The 17,525-nt window shown below is 46.9% G+C and overlaps 2 protein-coding genes and 1 pseudogene across 2 annotated transcripts; all 3 read left to right on the top strand.

Annotated features, from left to right (window-relative positions):
* The first annotated feature begins 5,448 nt into the window (after positions 1-5,448).
* On the top strand, positions 5,449-7,986 carry LOC133905405 (ATP-dependent RNA helicase DEAH13-like; annotated as a pseudogene).
* Positions 7,987-13,653: 5,667 nt separating this feature from the next.
* Positions 13,654-14,503, top strand: LOC133905476 (NDR1/HIN1-like protein 3). Its single transcript, XM_062347282.1, has one exon. The coding sequence runs from the start codon at positions 13,745-13,747 to the stop codon at positions 14,333-14,335; it is 591 nt and encodes a 196-aa protein (XP_062203266.1). The 5' UTR covers positions 13,654-13,744; the 3' UTR covers positions 14,336-14,503.
* Positions 14,504-15,657: 1,154 nt separating this feature from the next.
* LOC133905489 (uncharacterized) lies at positions 15,658-16,504 on the top strand. The gene has a single exon (XM_062347294.1). It carries the CDS (start codon positions 15,723-15,725, stop codon positions 16,311-16,313), a length of 591 nt encoding a protein of 196 aa, XP_062203278.1. The 5' UTR covers positions 15,658-15,722; the 3' UTR covers positions 16,314-16,504.
* Positions 16,505-17,525: the final 1,021 nt, after the last annotated feature.

Below are 17,525 nucleotides of genomic sequence, written 5' to 3'. Positions count from 1 at the left end.
TCGAGCTCCCCCTCCTTGGCCTCCACCGCCGCGCCCAACTGCCCGACTGCGGCTCGGACGCCTTCAATGGCGGCCAAGAGGGGATCGGCAGGCCGGCAAGGCACTGCGAGCGCCGGTGGGTCCCAGGCTTCTCCGCCGGATGCCTCCAGGGGGGCCGAGCTCTCCACAGGGCCCTGTGCCGCCATCCGCCCCGGGCTCTGCCTGCCCGGGGTAGGCTCCTCCGGAGCCAAGGCCTCGGACGGCAGCTGCGTTCCCGCATCAGCCGCCTTGCCCACCGGCCCCGGCGAGGCATCCGCCTCCACCGTTCTCCGCCCCGGGCTCTCCGCGCCCGGGGTAGGCTCCGCCGGCGCCCTTCCGGTAGTCGCCGCCACCGCCTCTCTCCCTATGGCCGCCACGTCGATTGGCGCCTCCACGTCGATTGGCGCCTCCGCCGTTCCTACACTGGCCTCCGCTGGCGCAGCGGGCAGGTTCGGCTCTGGCCTTGGCGCCTGCTCCCTCTCCGTCGCCGCAACGCCTGCGGCCGGCCTACGGGAGACAAGTAAAAGTTGTCAAAACTTAGTTCGGGCCGAAAGGACCCATGGAAAAGCAAGAAAAATGACTCACCGATACCGCCATTTGGCCGCTGGGAGCCTAATGTCCGGGTCCGGTGCCGTCGGTCCGGACCCCTCCCGCCGCCTCTTCCGCTGAGGGCTCGGCTGGGCCACCGCGCGGGCCTCGGGTGCCGCCGCACGAGTCTCGGTCTCCGCCGCGCAGGTCGCAGGCGTCGGCGCGGGCCCCATCCGCACCAGGCGCGGCTCCAGCACCGGAAACGCCGCCGCTGCCGTCGGCGACGGCGGAGACTCCGGCAGCAGGATCAAGGCCCGGGGTCGTTTTCCCCGGTCTCCCGGCGTCAACTCTTCAGCAGCTTCAGGGGCGCCCTCTTCTCTGGCGCGGCGGCTACTGCTTGTGGCGGCCCCGTCGCCAGCCTGCGCCGAGCTGCCAACAACCTCCTCACCCAGGAGTTCTTCCAGCCCGGGGAGCTCAGAGGCCTCGGGACTCCGGCTTCTTGGCTGGTCCACGGGCCCTTGGGCGTCAAACTCCGGCAGCCGCCTCATGATAGCCACCCGATCGGGATGGGCGCAGAGCGCCATCTCCGGCCACGGGAGCTCCGCCCGGCTCATGTCCTCCGACCCGGTGATCACTCGGGTCATCCCTCGCAGCTCCGCCTGCCCCAGATCCCAACTCGCGCCGATCTGGGTCCTAGTGATGTCCTCCGGCCCGGTATAGAACCAGCTTGGTCGGGCCCGCTCCCGCAAGGGCGCCAGTCGTCGACGCAGGAAGTCCACGACCACCATGACAGAGGTCAGCCCGGACTCGCGCAGCTCCAAGATGCGCTCCAGCACCGGCTTTAGCCTCGCATCTTCTGGCGGCGGCGCCTCCCACGTCGATCGCCGAGGTTCCGCCGCCTTCTCTGGCAGTTCGAGCCGCTCGTGGGGGTCGATGTCGACGAAGAACCAGTCCCGTCGCCATTCCTCCCATTTGCTGCGCACCACCTGGGGAATATAATGGTCCCCCAGGCCTTCCCGGAGCCGAAGGTTGCAGCACCCCGCGACGTCCGCCGTGGAGTGCCCCCTCTTCTTCCCCACCGGCCGAAGGACGAAGAAGTGGCGAAGCAGCGTCGCCGACGGCATCACCCCCACGAACATTTCGCAGAGATGTGCGAAGACCGCCAACGCCACGACGGAATTGGGGCTTAAGTGCGCCATTTGGATGCCGTACGTCTCCAGCACTTGCAGGAAGAAGGCGGAGAACGGCGGCACTAGCCCCGCCGCCACGAAGGAGGTGAAGAGGACGATTCGTCCAGGAACGGTCGTCGTCGGCGTCAGAGTCGCCGGCCTCACCACCACAGCACCCTCCTGACCTTCCGGCACCAGCAGCTTCTTGATTTTATCCGCCGCCTCCTCATTCCTCAGGCGTGATTCCGGCAAGATGCTGTCCGGAGTCCTATCCCGGCGTCCTCCTCCAACCCTCGTCATCTCAGCGGAGTGGAAGGCGTTTTTTGGTGGTGAAGAGAGAGAGAAGGAAGAACGCTCCGGTCGCCTGGGAATTTCCTAGGGGCTTCGAAGCGCAAAGGAAGCAGGAGCACGGGTGCGAAAGAGCGTGAAAAAGGGGAACGGACCGATCCATTCCCCCTTTTATATCTCAAAATTCAAAAACTGCCGCCCCGGACGGTTCGCTCGGCGAAACGTCGCCTCGGTCGACGCAACTGTCAGGCGAATCTCCCGCCGATCGCGCGATGTCAGCGGTTGCCAGGCGTATTTTTCCTCGATCTGCGCGGCGACCGCGCGGGCCGCCCGTATGATTATCGTGCCCTTCGGAAGTTGAGTGGACACGCGTCCACTCATTTTCCCGTTGGGGCATACTTGATGTCTAAAATCCGCAGGGACCACCTCTCGAAAGCTTGCCACATGGCGTCCGGCCAGCCTTGGCCTCGGTCGCGACGAAGGGCCCATTCGCAGTCTCCGTCCCATCGACTGCCAGCGGGCCCGGGGGCTACTGTCGGTGTATTTAGAACCAGGGGTCCCTAAGTCCCGAGGCCAGACCGGCCGTCCACCACATATCACCACCCTGCAAGATAGGTAGAAACCGAGTGCTCGGGAGAGAGTGCTCGGGGCTGCACGTGGCAGCCCCCGAGGACTCGGTGCCCCGAAGGTCCCGCTGAAGTGCTCGGGAGAGAGTGCTCGGGGCTGCACGTGGCAGCCCCCGAGGACTCGGTGCCCCGAAGGTCCCGCTGAAGTGCTCGGGAGAGAGTGCTCGGGGCTGCACGTGGCAGCCCCCGAGGACTCGGTGCCCCGAAGGTCCCGCTGAAGTGCTCGGGAGAGAGTGCTCGGGGCTGCACGTGGCAGCCCCCGAAGACTCGGTGCCCCGAAGGTCCCGCTGAAGTGCTCGGGAGAGAGTGCTCGGGGCTGCACGTGGCAGCCCCCGAGGACTCGGTGCCCCGAAGGTCCCGCTGAAGTGCTCGGGAGAGAGTGCTCGGGGCTGCACGTGGCAGCCCCCGAGGACTCGGTCCCCCGAAGGTTCGCGCAAGCTCGTTCAAAGACTCGAAGGGCCCCGTCGTCAGGGTGTCATCCAGTCAAGGGCCCGATGCCGCATTTAATAGGCGCGCGTGGCCTGACATTCTGACATCCTGACATTCTCGGCTGCCCACGCCCCAGTGTCAGACCCTGCCATGCAATGGCAGGGGGGCGTGGGTCCATTAAATGCACGGGTCCCGTCCCGTTTTCGCCTGCGCGCCTCGGGATAACGTCGCCAGAATCGAAGCGCTCGGCCTGCCACCCTGCCCTGGCAGGAGAACAAGACAGGGTGGGCGCACCGGGCACCTCTGAGGCTGTCCGGTGGGCCCTTTTCAGAGCACCCCGAAGCTTCCGCAGCGGCTGGTGGTCGAATACACGCCGCCTTCCTCCACCGCCCCTGTCACTTCGCCAAAATGAAATGATTACGCCTTTCTCCGTGGCACCTGGGCATTCGCGTCCCCTCTTTCCCATTCAGGATATGTCGAGGTCGGCGCATCTATAAAAGGAAAGGATGGAGGACACCGAAGAAGGAGGAGAGGAGAGTCAGTCGAAGAACAAGAAAACAACAGCCCCCGATCGCAAGACGATCAAGAGACCAGCTAGCTAGAACATAAGAGCCTCCAGCTCTTTGTAAACAGCTCTCCTTGGAGAACCAGATATATCCTTGAAGGATCCCCTTCAAGGATAGATATAACACTCATACAGGAGTAGGGTGTTACGCCCCCGCGCGGCCCGAACCTGTTCAAAAACCCGGTGTACCCGCAAGCCAGCGCATTTACTTCCGTTCCCGCTTTTTTTCCCGTACAAGCTTTTCTAGGATCATCCCCCCGGCCGAATCTCTAAAGAGGGGTCTCTCGGGATCCCTGCGACAGGAGTTCACTCTCCGACAAATCTGCTAGGTCTCGACAAATCCTTCTGCTAGGTGTTTTCGTCTCCTGCAATTTTCTCCCACAAACCTTGAATTATAATACGCCATATAATCTGCAATTTTGTGCTAGGTGTTTATCAAGTAAAAGTGCTGCTGGACTGGTGACTAATGGGCCGGCCTTATGAGGAGGTATGTGCACTGTTTAAACCAAGAGGAATTTTCAATATTTCCGAATAAAATTCAGATTTCTATTTGCAGAACATATAAATGAAAATTAAGAATTTGATATATTCTCAGTATAAGCATGCTTTCAATATAAAGTATAAAAGACAACAAAATATCTAACCTTTACATTGCTAACTCGTGCAAGTGTACGGGTTGATGGGCTAGTATTAGTAAAAGTATATATTAAAATAGCTTTGCAAAATATTTTAAATATACAGATATACATATATGACCTTCTAACCATCGTAAAAAAATAATTAACCAACGTAAAAAAATAATTAACCAACAATTTCCCTCTTGGTGAAATGATAGTACGAGAGCTTCGGCTTGATGTGGGCAAACACAACTTTTTGTATTTTGTTTGTCTTAAATGGAGCTGTTAATCAACAGACAAAGCCAAACCTTTTGATTGGGCTCTTGTCCTTCAAAAATTATCGATAGGACATTGCGAGACTTTGAATTGTACTTGCAAATTGTTGTAAAAATATTTACAGACTAGTTTATATGCTTCCAAGTTGATTGTACAGCTTATAAATGACTCTTATATAACATAAGTTAGTCAGATTATAGTTAGAAATTAATGAGGATTATCATTTATATGTAATTACAATATTTGACGCCCCTTATAAATAGATGCACATGCATATATCCATTTATATGCACTTATAAGGGCATATACAATGGAATGCTTAGAGAAAGTGGTCACAAAAAAATGATTTTTTCCTCAACTACACTAATACATCTACTTAGGTAGAGGACAATGTATTTACTTAAACACCGTTACTTATATTAGTGCTGACAAGATAGTGAATCATGTTTAAATATATGTATTTTTTGTTTGCATTAAAAATTATAATTTTTATATATTAATTAATACTTTCTTTTCTTAAGCATCTAACATTATTAGTACCGTGCGTCGATTACACTACATGGTGTCGTAAAAGTAGTATCGCAAAAGAAATTTATTTGTTTGAAGTGGAGATAGTAATCATGCTGGGCTTCCGGCCTCCCCACGTCGTACTTGCCCCTCAACACTGGGACTGGATTGGATTGTTGATCCATCCCAATTCAGGGTTGTTTTCTTTCGTTGCAATGAACCCTAACTTGCTTGGATGCAGTTTTTCTTCTTCTGGGAGATAGATCTCCTACCTGCTTTGTGAGCCATCGAATCCAAATTTTCCAGAAGGGAAGAAGGATTGGGTGTTCAACTGAGCACCCATGCCCAACGCTAAGTCCGCCCCTGGCCTCAGCCGGCCTCTGTCTGTGAGCTTTGTTTGAGATTGCAGCATTTGCAGATCAAGCATGGAAGATAGCAACACGCTGATTTTGCCCTGCAAGAGGAAGAACAAAGCGCAGGAGAAAGCCATGGTAACGTCGATTTTACTTGGACCAATTCCTTGATTTTTCTATGCGACACTAGTTGGGATGAGCCTGTGTGAGCTCTGTAGCCTCTGAATTGCCAGGATGGCAAGAAAGACAAGAAAAAAGAGGACCCCAAGATGAGCAAGAGTAAGCTAAAAAAGTGGCAGAAATTGGAGGTGTGCCTACTTTGCCTTGCCAGTTAGCATCTTTTTTTTTTTGGTTCGGTATTTAAAGCTATGCGGGTTCTCGTTTTTCCCAGGAAGAAAAGGAAAAGAAGCTGCTGCAAGCTGAAAGCATCGAGATTTTGCAGTATGCTACCCTTAACTTATTTTGCACAGAATCATATATGTTTATTATGACGCTTTGTTTGTTTTTCTGACGGTTGTGTACAACACTGGTCCCGTGCAATAGGAAGCACAAGATCTCAGGTGATGCATATAAGTGTCGAGAATCGAGTGATGCTACAAGAGAAGAAAAGTCCAGTCCTTCTGGTCGTTGTTTCAGTCACTGTACAGAACATAAGCCGGTTTTACATGGTAAACTCCGTGTCTTGCCACTTTATGCAATGTTACCAGCTTCGCAGAAGCTTCAAGTGTTTCAGGATATTCCTGAAGGGGAAAGATTAGTTGTGGTGGCAACTATAATGTTGCAGAAACCTCTTTAACAATTACTGGCATAAAATATATAGTCGATACTGGGAAAGAAAAGGTTAAGAATTACGACCATGCTACTAGGATGTCAAGTTATGAAGTCCAGTGGATAGGCAAGGCATTAGCGTCCCAGCGTGCTGGGAGAGCTGGAAGAACAGGGCCTGGGCACTGTTATCGTCTCTACTCAGCTGCTGCATACGGTAAAGATGATTTATTTCCTGAATTTGCTGAACCTGAGATCAAGAAAATTCCAGTCGAAGGCATTGTGCTTATGCTCAAGTTTATGGCTATTGATAAGGTAATGAGCGTAAAAGTTACTCATCTCTGTCAGAACATCCCCTTTTCTGATGTGGTTCCTTTTTGGGTGCTAATATGCAGCATATGATAAATTTCAGGTTGAGAACTTTCCTTTCCCTACGCCTCCTAACCAGGAAACTTTGGTTGAAGCTGAGCGTTGCTTAAGGACATTGGAAGCACTTGATAGCCTGGGCAGACTTACATCAATGGGAAAGGCCATGGCGCAATACCCCATGAGCCCACGACATTCTCGTCTTCTTCTGACAGTAATTAAGTTCATAAGAGCCGGCAAGACTTTGCTAGATCTAACTTCATATTGGGATATGCTGCCCCTGCTGCATCAGCTTTGACTTTTACTAATCCTTTTCTCAAGCAGCTGGATGAATGTGATAGTAATGGTGAATCAAAAGAAAACAACACTGATCCGGAAGTTAATGACCCACAGGAAAGGAAGAGACAGAAGAAGCTCAAGGCCATGGTCAGAGAGGCGCAGGAAAACTCTTCTAACCCTGGCAGTGATGCTTTAACCATTGCCCATGCCCTACAGTTATTTGAGTTGTCAGAAAACCCAGTGGAATTCTGCAGAGTCAACTCACTTCATCTCAAAACAATGGAAGAGATGTCAAAATTGAGAAAGCAGCTTCTCCGGTTAATATTTCATCATAGCAAAACTTGTGAGGAATTTGCTTGGAGTTTCAGGGATTCTGAGGATGTTGAACAGGCCTGGAGGACTGAGTCCAGTAAAAGACCATTGCAAATGAATGAAGAGGAACTTCTAGGGCAAGGAATTTGTGCTGGGTGGGCTGATAGGGTTGCAAGGAGGAATCACACATATTTCAGGTTATCAGAAGATGATCGAAAGGCCCAAGCTGTTCGTTATCAATCTTGCGCGCTTAATGACACCATATATCTCCACCCTTCAGTTGCCCGAATTGCACCAGAACTTGTAGTTTACTCAGAGCTACTTAATACAAAGAGGTCATACATGCATGGTGTAACTACTATTAAGCCAGGATGGCTTATAAAATATGCTAGTTCTCTGTGCACCTTCTCTGCACCATTGGAAGATTCAAAATCCTATTATGACCCCCTGAATGACATAGTATACTGTTATGTTAGTCCGATCTTTTCTCGATATAATTGGCAGCTTCCCTTGCATAGTTTACCTATCAAAGACCGCACCAGTCAGTTCCAGGTATTTGCATACTCTTTGCTTAAAGGGGACGTCTTGCCATGTGTAAGGGATGTTAAGGATATGCTGGCACTGTCACCATCTGTTGTCTTGGGGTCTGTCAGCCAAAGAAGAGTTGGAGATCTTCTTAGCAGGATGAAGAAAAAGTTAATCGACAGCCGGGCAGCAGTAAGGGATGAATGGAATGTTGATCCATATTTTCTCTATCCTGAGATCAAGGTGTGGTTCCAGGATAAATTCCATAGCCGGTTTGGTGAAACATGGGAGAAGATGCACCAAGAGGTTCTTCTCAATGGGCGTGAGCTTTTCCCAAAGAGGTCCAAGAAAGTTGAAGGTTAGTCAAGAAAATCACTGTGAATTTTCTTGACTGATTGTCGTGGAGACATCTTTCACGAGGTAGTCTTTGCATACTCATATAACATCGCCCTGTACTTGTAGTGGAATAGTTAAAAAGAAAATTCAGGAATAGATACAGAGAAATATTTGTCACGATAACATTCAGTATGGTTGAGATCGCTCATCATGGGGACTCGACGTAGGATAATTGCAGTTGGCCAGCAATATGCAGACTCAGTCTAGTGCAGATACTTTTCCTTGATGCTGGATTGTCTTCGTTACACCACCATGTTAATGGAGTTATTTGTGCCTGTAAGGCGATCTTTTTCCGTAGCCATGCAACCTGTGTCAGAAATTAACTTGTACCACCATGACTGCAACAATCGGTAGTCTTTGCTGGCCCAGCTCACACACACGCACACAGAAAAGGAAGCTAACACTTGAACACAGACTGAAACTCAATGCTACGTAGCACTTGGAAACACAGACACTGTAGAGAAGCTAGCAAAACATTGGCACTAAACAAGCTCGAGAAAACACACGCACAGCCGGGAGTTTTATGGCTCTGCACATCAGAGCTTTCACTTGTATTTCACTTCACGAATGCTCACACACTCACCACGGCGCTGCACAGACTACGCTTAAATTGGCACGCACATGCACTAGCTGCGTGAGCCACGACTCAGCCATGAACACACTAAGCAGCACCCACTAACACACGAACGTGCATGCACTCCACGCACGACTCGGCCGATTACAAGCCCACTAACACATGCACACAACTGACTCAACTAACAAAAGCGTACTGCTAGCCCGGACAGGATCACTACGGAAGACTCGATCGACAGCAACACGTACAAGTCAAGATTAACGCTAACAGTCTTGCAGTAGCTTGTAAAAGTTCAGTTAGTCGTATCGCTGAGGAACATGTAGAACTCTAATAATTTCTCATGGCATCCTCCTGAAGGTCATCGCGTGCAGCGGTGCTCCTCTCTCAACTACTTCGACCTGTTAGAGTTTGCTTGCTTTCTACGCATTTAGATTTTGGAGTACCCGATCAGGCAGCTCATTTTCTAGATAATACGAAAAACTCATCCTAGCCCCTGCATCCGAACTAGCCTCTAATCTGAATATGCACACAGCCAATCTCTGTCCGTCAGAAGAACGGCCAATATTCAGTGGCATCTGTCTACAAAGCGCAATTTTAAGGATCCATGGAAACAGACTTTCTATCTCTCATCTAGAAAGCCTGGGCACCGTCGAAGTGCAAACTCTTTGCATGGCTTGCAATCCATAACAAATTATGGACTGCGGACAGACTAACTTCGAGATGATGGCCTCACAATTCGTCATGTCTGCTTTGTAGGAGAGTCCTGGAATCAAACCATCATCTGTCTGCGGAATGTAGATTTTCTAGACGCATCTGGGACTTCCTCGCGCAATGGATTGTGCAGCCGGCATTACAACCGACCTCATGGCCAACTACAATGAGCACCCTCCAGTGGTGGACAACTTTAGCTACCTTCCAAGACGTTTCGAAAAAGGGTTTCAAATCGCTCATCAATCTAACTGCTGGGAAATTTGGAATGAGCACGACCGAAGAGTATTTGGGACAATGGAGCGAATCCACACATCTAATTACTCAAAAGATTAAAAAAGAGGCAGTTCTCTAGGCACTTGCCGGAGCACAACGCTTAGGAAGCCTTTTTAGAGGTGTAGGCTTCCTTCTTTGGTCTGAACATCCTTTGGTCAAACTGCTTTTTTTGTTGGGAAAAATGCAAAAAAAAAAAACCCCAAAAGTCACTTGGATTTTGACTTTCTCCTCCAAAAGTTGTTTTTGTTGCAAAAAAAAACCCCCCAAAAGTTTGACTTTGTTGCAAAAAAACCTCCAAAAATTAAAAAATAAATAAAATAAAATCACAAAAAAGTTCTAAAAAAACTAGAGACAATTATAAGACCTTATGTGAATTTTTTTTCAAAAATAATATCCTTTGCATCATATTTCATGGAGAGTAATTTTGGAAAAAAACAAAGAAAAATGTGCAGCTCATTTATTAACTCATGTTATTTTAACTTTGTCATGTCTACCATTATTTTTCCTACACAAATAATTATTTAAGTAAACTAATAAAAGTGGTTTCACTAATTTTGGGAGTGTTATGGATTAGTTATGAATTAATCTATTTGCAACACATTTACTCAATCATGCACGTTACAATAACTATTTCAAGATTTCATGTATTTTTATAAGATAGAGGATCATGTAATAAGACTAAAAAAATTGGTTTCATAATTTTTGGATTAGTAAATAATTAACTATGCATTTAACTAGAATTAATAAATGAGCTGCACGTTTTCCTTCTTTTTTTCAAACTTCCTCTCCATAAAATATGATGCAAATGATATTATTTTTGAAAACAAATTTCACAAAAGGTCTTAGAATTGTCTCTAGTTTTTTTAGAATTTTTTGTGATTGTTTTAATTTTTTTAATTTTTGGGGGTGTTTTTGCAACAAAACCAAACCTTTGGGGTTTTTTTGCAACAAAACAACTTTTGGGGGGGGGGGGAGTCAAAATCCAAATGACTTTTGGGAGGGTTTTTGCATTTTTCCCTTTTTTTTCTTCCCCGGGTATGACTACTTTCTATTTAATATAATAAGTAATTTTTCTGTCAGTTCGTTTCCAAAAAAATGTGTATGTGTTGTGTGATACCGCATGACGTTCTTTGTTATTTTTTTCCAGATGTGTTTTTGTTCAATTGCTCATAGATATCGTGTATGGTAGAAATTACAGATACATGGAGATGGAGAGCATGTCTCATGGATTTTCGTTGAGATTTAAGAATATTTAAACTTTAAATCATGTCTGATTTTGATCGATTGATTGTGTTTCTTTGAAATGGTCTTACTATAGAAAGGGTCATTTGTGCTCATCTTTCACTATCGGTTCATAAATAAGCGACCGTGATACTGGATTATCGTTGCCGCTTTATTATATTAACCAGCAGCGATAATAAAATGTAGCCAATCTTCGAAAATTCATAATTTTTTCATATGGAGTCGGATAGAGACAAACTTTATATGAAAATTGTAGTATTCGATGAGATCTACAACTTTAAAATTGATAAAAAAAATTATTTGAAGCCATATAGATGACCAAATAATCATCTAAAGATTGTCGAAGGAAAAAACCACACACTTGATCACAAAGTAAATTACCAGATCTGGTGTAACACTAGTAGGAATAATTTAAAAAGGTAACACACAGGACTACAAAGTTGAAAAGTGCAACTTCAAACATTTTTATCATGAGTTTGGTAACTCGGATTAATGAACGTCTGTGTAGCACTGATTTTCAGATGTAACACTATGTCTCTAAAAAATTTAAACAAATTGGAGAAAGTTAATTTTTAACCAAAAACTTCAAAGGTTCTGTCAAAGGTATTCTGAGCCTTTTTTAAGGTCAAGAAAGGTACAAGTGTCAACACTATATTTTTTTCAGATGTACCTCCTCGTTAGTTTCAAAAGTAAAGCTCAAACGTCGAAATCGGACTCCATATGCAAAAGTTATGGCTGTTTTATCGAACACTGCACAGATTGAAGACAAACTTTTTCATACGAAGTCGGATGGAGATAATATATAAAAATTGTATCTCTCGATGAGATGTACAACTTTACAGTTGATAACTTTTTCATTTAAATCCATATATATATGCAAATAATCATTCAAATATTTGAGCAGGAAAGGTCAAAAGAATAAATTACTCTATAGCCATCAGATAAGACTGTGAGGTGAGATGGTAAGAAATATTTGCTAAAGGGTGAGATCGTGAGTTCGACTCCCACAAACTGCATAGGTCCGTAAATTGCTACATTCCCATATTCAACTCCCACTGAAGCCGCATGGCGTCATCACAAGTCAGAAAAGATGTGGGGGTTCATTCATCGATTGCAAAAAAAAAAAATCTTAAAAACATCGGATTTGGGACTGAATATCACCACCGATAGCGATAACTCTATTACTGCATAATTATGTTGCAAGTTAGAGGATGGTTGCATGCAGTATACCTATGTAACCTCTATAATTATTTTTGTTATGCTAGCTGAGATATACGCATTGCTTGCCTTTTTTCCATCAGGTCGTGTCTTGTATAACAATATGTTTCATTGTTTTTGTTTATTAGCAGAAATATTTGATTTATTGGACAAGCTCAGTTAATTCTCATACCAAATGACGTAGTTACAGTTTAAGTTTTTATAGTTTCAGGGACCGATTTTCAGAGGAAGAAAGTGTAATGGCATTTTCCTACTGTAGTAGTGTCCTCTCACCATCTAGAAAAAAGATTTCCCTCTCTTATATTGTCATTTATGATATTGTTCTAGGGAGTCAGTGTTTGCATTCCTTTTGCTTTTCTTGTAACTTGACCTTGGATGCATGCTTGTGTTATCTGCCTCGATATGCTTTTAGCTAGGTTGAGTTAGGGTATTCGCTAAACTGATCATATTTGGTTGTTGGATGTAGAAAGCATGGTTGTGGATTTTGATCTCCATTTATAATTGCACGACTCATGGTCTGGGGTACTTTTTTGTAGTTTTTTGTAACATGAAAATTAGTTTATTTGAGAAAAACATGAAAATTGGTTGAGTGTTTGCTAGACTTGCTTCCCAGTTATTTTGTTTATTGTATTATAGATCTGAAGCGGCATAGTTTGTGATTCACAATTGCATGTCTTGTTTGTGACGGTAGGCTGACATGATTTTTGCAGTTATTCTATCATTGTAGTTTCGTTATTTTTACTAATGTAACTTTTCCCCATTAGACCCTTCTAAGTTACATGTACGCTATCAGGTAATATGCTGATTCAGTTAAAGTACTTACTTTCTTGGTTACTTTCAGTGTATAACATGATTTCATACAATGTAAATATCTTGTTCAATAACTGTAACGTCTGGTATTCCAGTATTCCTATGAATTTTCAATTTTTGCCAATCAGGTTAAATGTAGGTTTATTTTTAATTTAAAGTGCTAACTTACTGTATGTATTATTTATCATATCGTAATTTTTCCTTGTATGGGCTTACAAATCTCTCTGTTTGTTGTCTTCACTAGAATTTCACTACTCCTTCCTCATTTTTGTATTTCTTGGAAAATATTTTAATTTCAATTTTCTCCTTATTAGGATATTTTTCTTTGTTCAAGAACTATTTTTTTTTTGTAATGTGATGTTTCCAGTCTTCATTAATTTTTTGGGCCCATATCTTTCTCGGTTTTTTATCATGCAGCGAAGCCCATGTTCTTGAACTTGGTTATCTGTGAAACAGAAAAAGAAAAAGAAAACGTTTCATAGCTGTATAGGCCCAACAAAGCTATCCTGATATTTGGTGGTTTGTGGAGCTATCCTGATGTTGATGTACGGCTAAAATTTGAGTGATTTGGCAAAAAAAAATTCATTCGAAAGACACATAGACAGACCTATATATACACGTATAGAATGTGCATGTCTAAACTTTTTGAAGTGTACATATTCCAGACTTAAAATGGTATACCACTACCATTTCTTTGGACATGTGATTAGAATATTCCAAACCCTGATCATTAGCTAGGTATTAAATTCCCCAGCATCCCAGCTCCAAATCACCAGTACATGATAGCCCGGCCGGCCAAGACGCCAAATCACAATCAGCTCGGCCGGGTTGCCCAACAAGACCAACCAGCTCGATCGGGAGGCAGCAGCAAGCTTCGTTCTTCTCCTGCCCTACACCATGTCCGGCGCCGCGAAGGGGTGCTGCAGCGGCATCTGCGGGTTCATCTTATTGGGTGGCTTCCTCGTGCTCATCTACTGGGCTCCCTTCCAGCCCCACCACATACGCGCCACCGTCGACTCCGCCACCCTCTCAAACCTCACCGTCTCCGCCGCCGCGGTCTCCTACCACCTCGCCGTCAGCCTCAGCCTCTACAACCCCAGCGTCCGCGTCAACATCTACTACGACACCATCGACGCCCAGCTCCGCTTCCGCGACGCCGTCATCGGCCCTGCCGCCAACGACACCTCCCCGTCCGAGTTCTACCAGCGCCGGAAGACCACCGACGTCGTGAAGCTGGAGTTCGCCGGGAGGGGCGTCGGCGTCGCCGGCGACGTCGCGGGGGAGCTGGAGAAGGAGATGAAGGGCGATGGGCCAGTGACCTTGGAGCTGGACGTGCGCGTGCGCGTGAGGTACGTGTTCAGGGCCTTCAAGCTGCGGCAGAAGCCAAGGATACGGTGTTCGCTGAGCATTCCGGTCAAGGCAAAGGGCCGAGGCGGCGGCGTCGGTGGTGCTCTTACGTCCGGCGACCGGTGTAGGGTCAAGTACTGATGTATGATCATCGAGTACTTGCGTTGGTGCATGCATGCTTCCTTGCTTGGAGTTCAGTGACCGGTACGGTTTTCAGTTTGATTCATGCAAATTAAAGATTATTATTGTTTGGGTTAATTAACTACTGCTGTAAAGTATACTAGAACTACTATTAGTATTGTTCAGTCACGGTTCTGCTATTGGACTATTCATTTGGGAGTTGCTATAAATCGCATGAACATGTGTCATGTACAGTCTGGTTCTTTCAGCAAATTATCAAAGAAAAGGGTTGCTTCTCAAGCGACTGAAAACACGTGTATTTGTTTAGTCGACGGTCATCTTCTTCACCGCTCCCCGACTAAGAGAGATAGTCGTGGGAGGCAGGCAGGCCCGGCGGAGGAGACAGGCAGCAGCAAGCAGGGCGGCAGGGGCCGCCGCCGGTGGATCAGTGCCGGAACGGGGCGAACGGAGACAGCCTGGTGGAACCAGGTTAGCGCTGGCAGAAGGTGCGGGCGTTTGCATCCCAGCAGCCGGTGGGCAGGACGGGAAAAATTGTCACCGCGGCGCTCGCTCGGTGCGCCGCCGCTCACCGTGCAAGTTCACCTTCCTCGGGAACGCGCAAGTGTCCTCCGGCCTCTGTGTCTCGCGGACACGGTGGCTCGTCATGGCAGCGCGGCCTGCAGCTTGCGCACGCGGTTCGTCGCCATCGATCGGATGGACGCAGACCCAGCAGCAGTCTGATCCAAACTGCAACAACCCAATCCAATTACTCAACGCAGCCACACCAGCTTACGGTTGAGCCTTGCATATCCTATTGGCATTAGCACGCAACGAATATACAAAAGACGAGAGACTCTGAGAGCGCCCAAAAATGCCATGGCGAAGAGGCTTCTTGCATTGGTTTTGTTCCCTCATGTCCGCAACTAGCCAACTAGCCAAGAATGTCGTCTCTCTATGTCGATAAACTAAAGTGGCTCCCAATGCTACCATGGGCTGGTCAAGAACTCAAGATCAATTGATAATTATCAGCAAGGAACTTACAACTAAACTAAAAGGCTAACCGAAAATTTCATTCTACCCCTAAACTCTGAGGAGATGCCAAGGTTAAACTTTAGTCCAGACCAGCGTGGTCAATAGCTCCATATTTGGAATCTGTTTAGCAAAGCTTCATCTTCAACATCCGTAGAATTTAAAATTTATAGAGTAAAATAAAATAATTTAAATATCTATTTTCAGTTTTAAAATATCTTATTGTATCCCGAGCTTAGCTGCCAGCTCGAAACCCAATACATAAAGCCCAGAAGCCCTGCTCTCCCTCCCCCTTTGACCGACAAAACCAACCGGCGAGGCAGCAGCTAGCTAAGCAAGCTCCTCCCTCCTGTCCGGCGGCTGCTGCGACACCTGCGTGATGAGGTGCTGCTGCAGAATCCTCGCGCCCCTCCTCTCTGCCGGCTTATTCGTGCTCATCTACTGGGCCATCTTCCAGCCCCACCACATACGCGCCACCGTTGACTCCGCCACCCTCTCAAACCTCACCGTCTCCAACGGCTCCTCCACCGCCGCGGTCTCCTACCACCTCGCCATCAGCCTCAGCCTCTACAACCCCAGCGTCCGCGTCAACATCTACTACGACACCATCGACGCCCAGCTCCGCTTCCGCGACGCCGTCATCGGCCCTGCCGCCAACGACACCTCCCCGTCCGAGTTCTACCAGCGCCGGAAGACCACCGACGTCGTGAAGCTGGAGTTCGCCGGGAGGGGCGTCGGCGTCGCCGGCGACGTCGCGGGGGAGCTGGAGAAGGAGATGAAGAAGGGCGACGGGCCGGTGAGCTTGGAGCTGGACGTGCACGTGCGGGTGAGGTACGTGTTCAGGATATTCAAGCTGCGGCAGAAGCCGAAGATATGGTGCTTGCTGAGCATTCCGGTCAAGGCAGAGGGCCAGGGCGGCGGAGTCGGTGGCGCTCTTCCCCCCGGCGACCGGTGCAGGGTCAAGTACTGATGAATGGTGATCGAGTACCTGCGTTTGTGCTTTCTTGCTTGGAGATTAGCAACCCGTGCTCAGTTTGATTCATGCAAAGATTGTTATTGTTTCGGTTATTGCTGCAGACTATACGAGTACCGCTATTCTTGTCTCGACTCTTTATTCTGCGATTTGATTATTCATTCGGGAGTTGTTATAAATCACATGTATATACGTCATGTCCAGGTTCTGGTTTTTTCGACAATTTCTGCAAGAAAAAAGTTGTTTTTGTTGCTTGTTGTTCTTCTTAAACATGTGTGTAGTTGCAGTAGTTTAAATGTAGTATTTTTAACTCAATAGGTTGAGTGATTGCCCCGGCAACATATGAATGTGACTGTAATATACTCCATCCGGTCATAAATAATTCGTGTAGATTAAAATTTGATCATCAATAGTTTATAGAATATTTATTTGGAAACATAAAAATTATAGATGTAGATTTATATTGAAAAAACTTTTATAATGTTATATTTTTATTAGATATTATAACTATATTTTAATAGAAAAATAATATTCAAATTTACGTATCGAATATCGTAAAAAATTTAAAGTGATAAGTATTTATGATCAGATATACTTTTTGACTAAATTGACCATGCATCAAAAACCCCGATTCCTCCCAACTACCGATGCAGCTGCAGAGGCAAATTATATGAGACCGGGTCTCACAGAAAGACCCATATCTCCGTGTGACACGTGTCCTCTCCTTCTCTCACCTGTGTTTAATCAGACCGTTGGATCCAGAACGAACGGCGTGGATCAGGGTCTCACGGAGGCCTTTCTGCAGAGGATCTCATATAATTTTCTTCCTGCGGCTGCTCACAGGTTTCCAACCATAGAGCCATGCTCTATCCATGAAATGCCGGGTCATAGGTGTGAAAGGAAAATATTCACGCGTAATTGGGGTTGTTTGAATAATCATCATGAGGTTATATATATATATATAGGCTGGTCCGGATATCCTCTACACACGATTAATAGAAACAATATATTTGGAAGGGACGATATCCGGTCACAACCAAAGGAAACGTGTGATTCGCACAATCGGCACGGGCCGGAAGGGCCGGCGCATGCGGCAGGAGAAGTGGCGCAGACATGCCTGTCTAACAATAAGTTGTGAATGAACTCATGGCCTAATCCTCCAATGGAATGCCATAGATGCAAAATACATCTCAGCATTTTGACGTCACA

Source organism: Phragmites australis, chromosome 22, assembly GCF_958298935.1.
Source record: "Phragmites australis chromosome 22, lpPhrAust1.1, whole genome shotgun sequence".
Taxonomy (NCBI): Eukaryota; Viridiplantae; Streptophyta; class Magnoliopsida; order Poales; family Poaceae; genus Phragmites; species Phragmites australis.
The sequence above is the reverse complement of the archived record's forward strand: the minus strand, read 5'-3'. Positions and strand labels throughout refer to the sequence as shown.

Excerpts from the sequence above, each read along its gene's own strand:
- LOC133905476 (XM_062347282.1), top strand. The coding sequence starts at position 13,745 with ATGTCCGGCGCCGCGAAGGGGTGCTGCAGCGGCATCTGCGGGTTCATC.
- LOC133905489 (XM_062347294.1), top strand. The coding sequence starts at position 15,723 with ATGAGGTGCTGCTGCAGAATCCTCGCGCCCCTCCTCTCTGCCGGCTTA.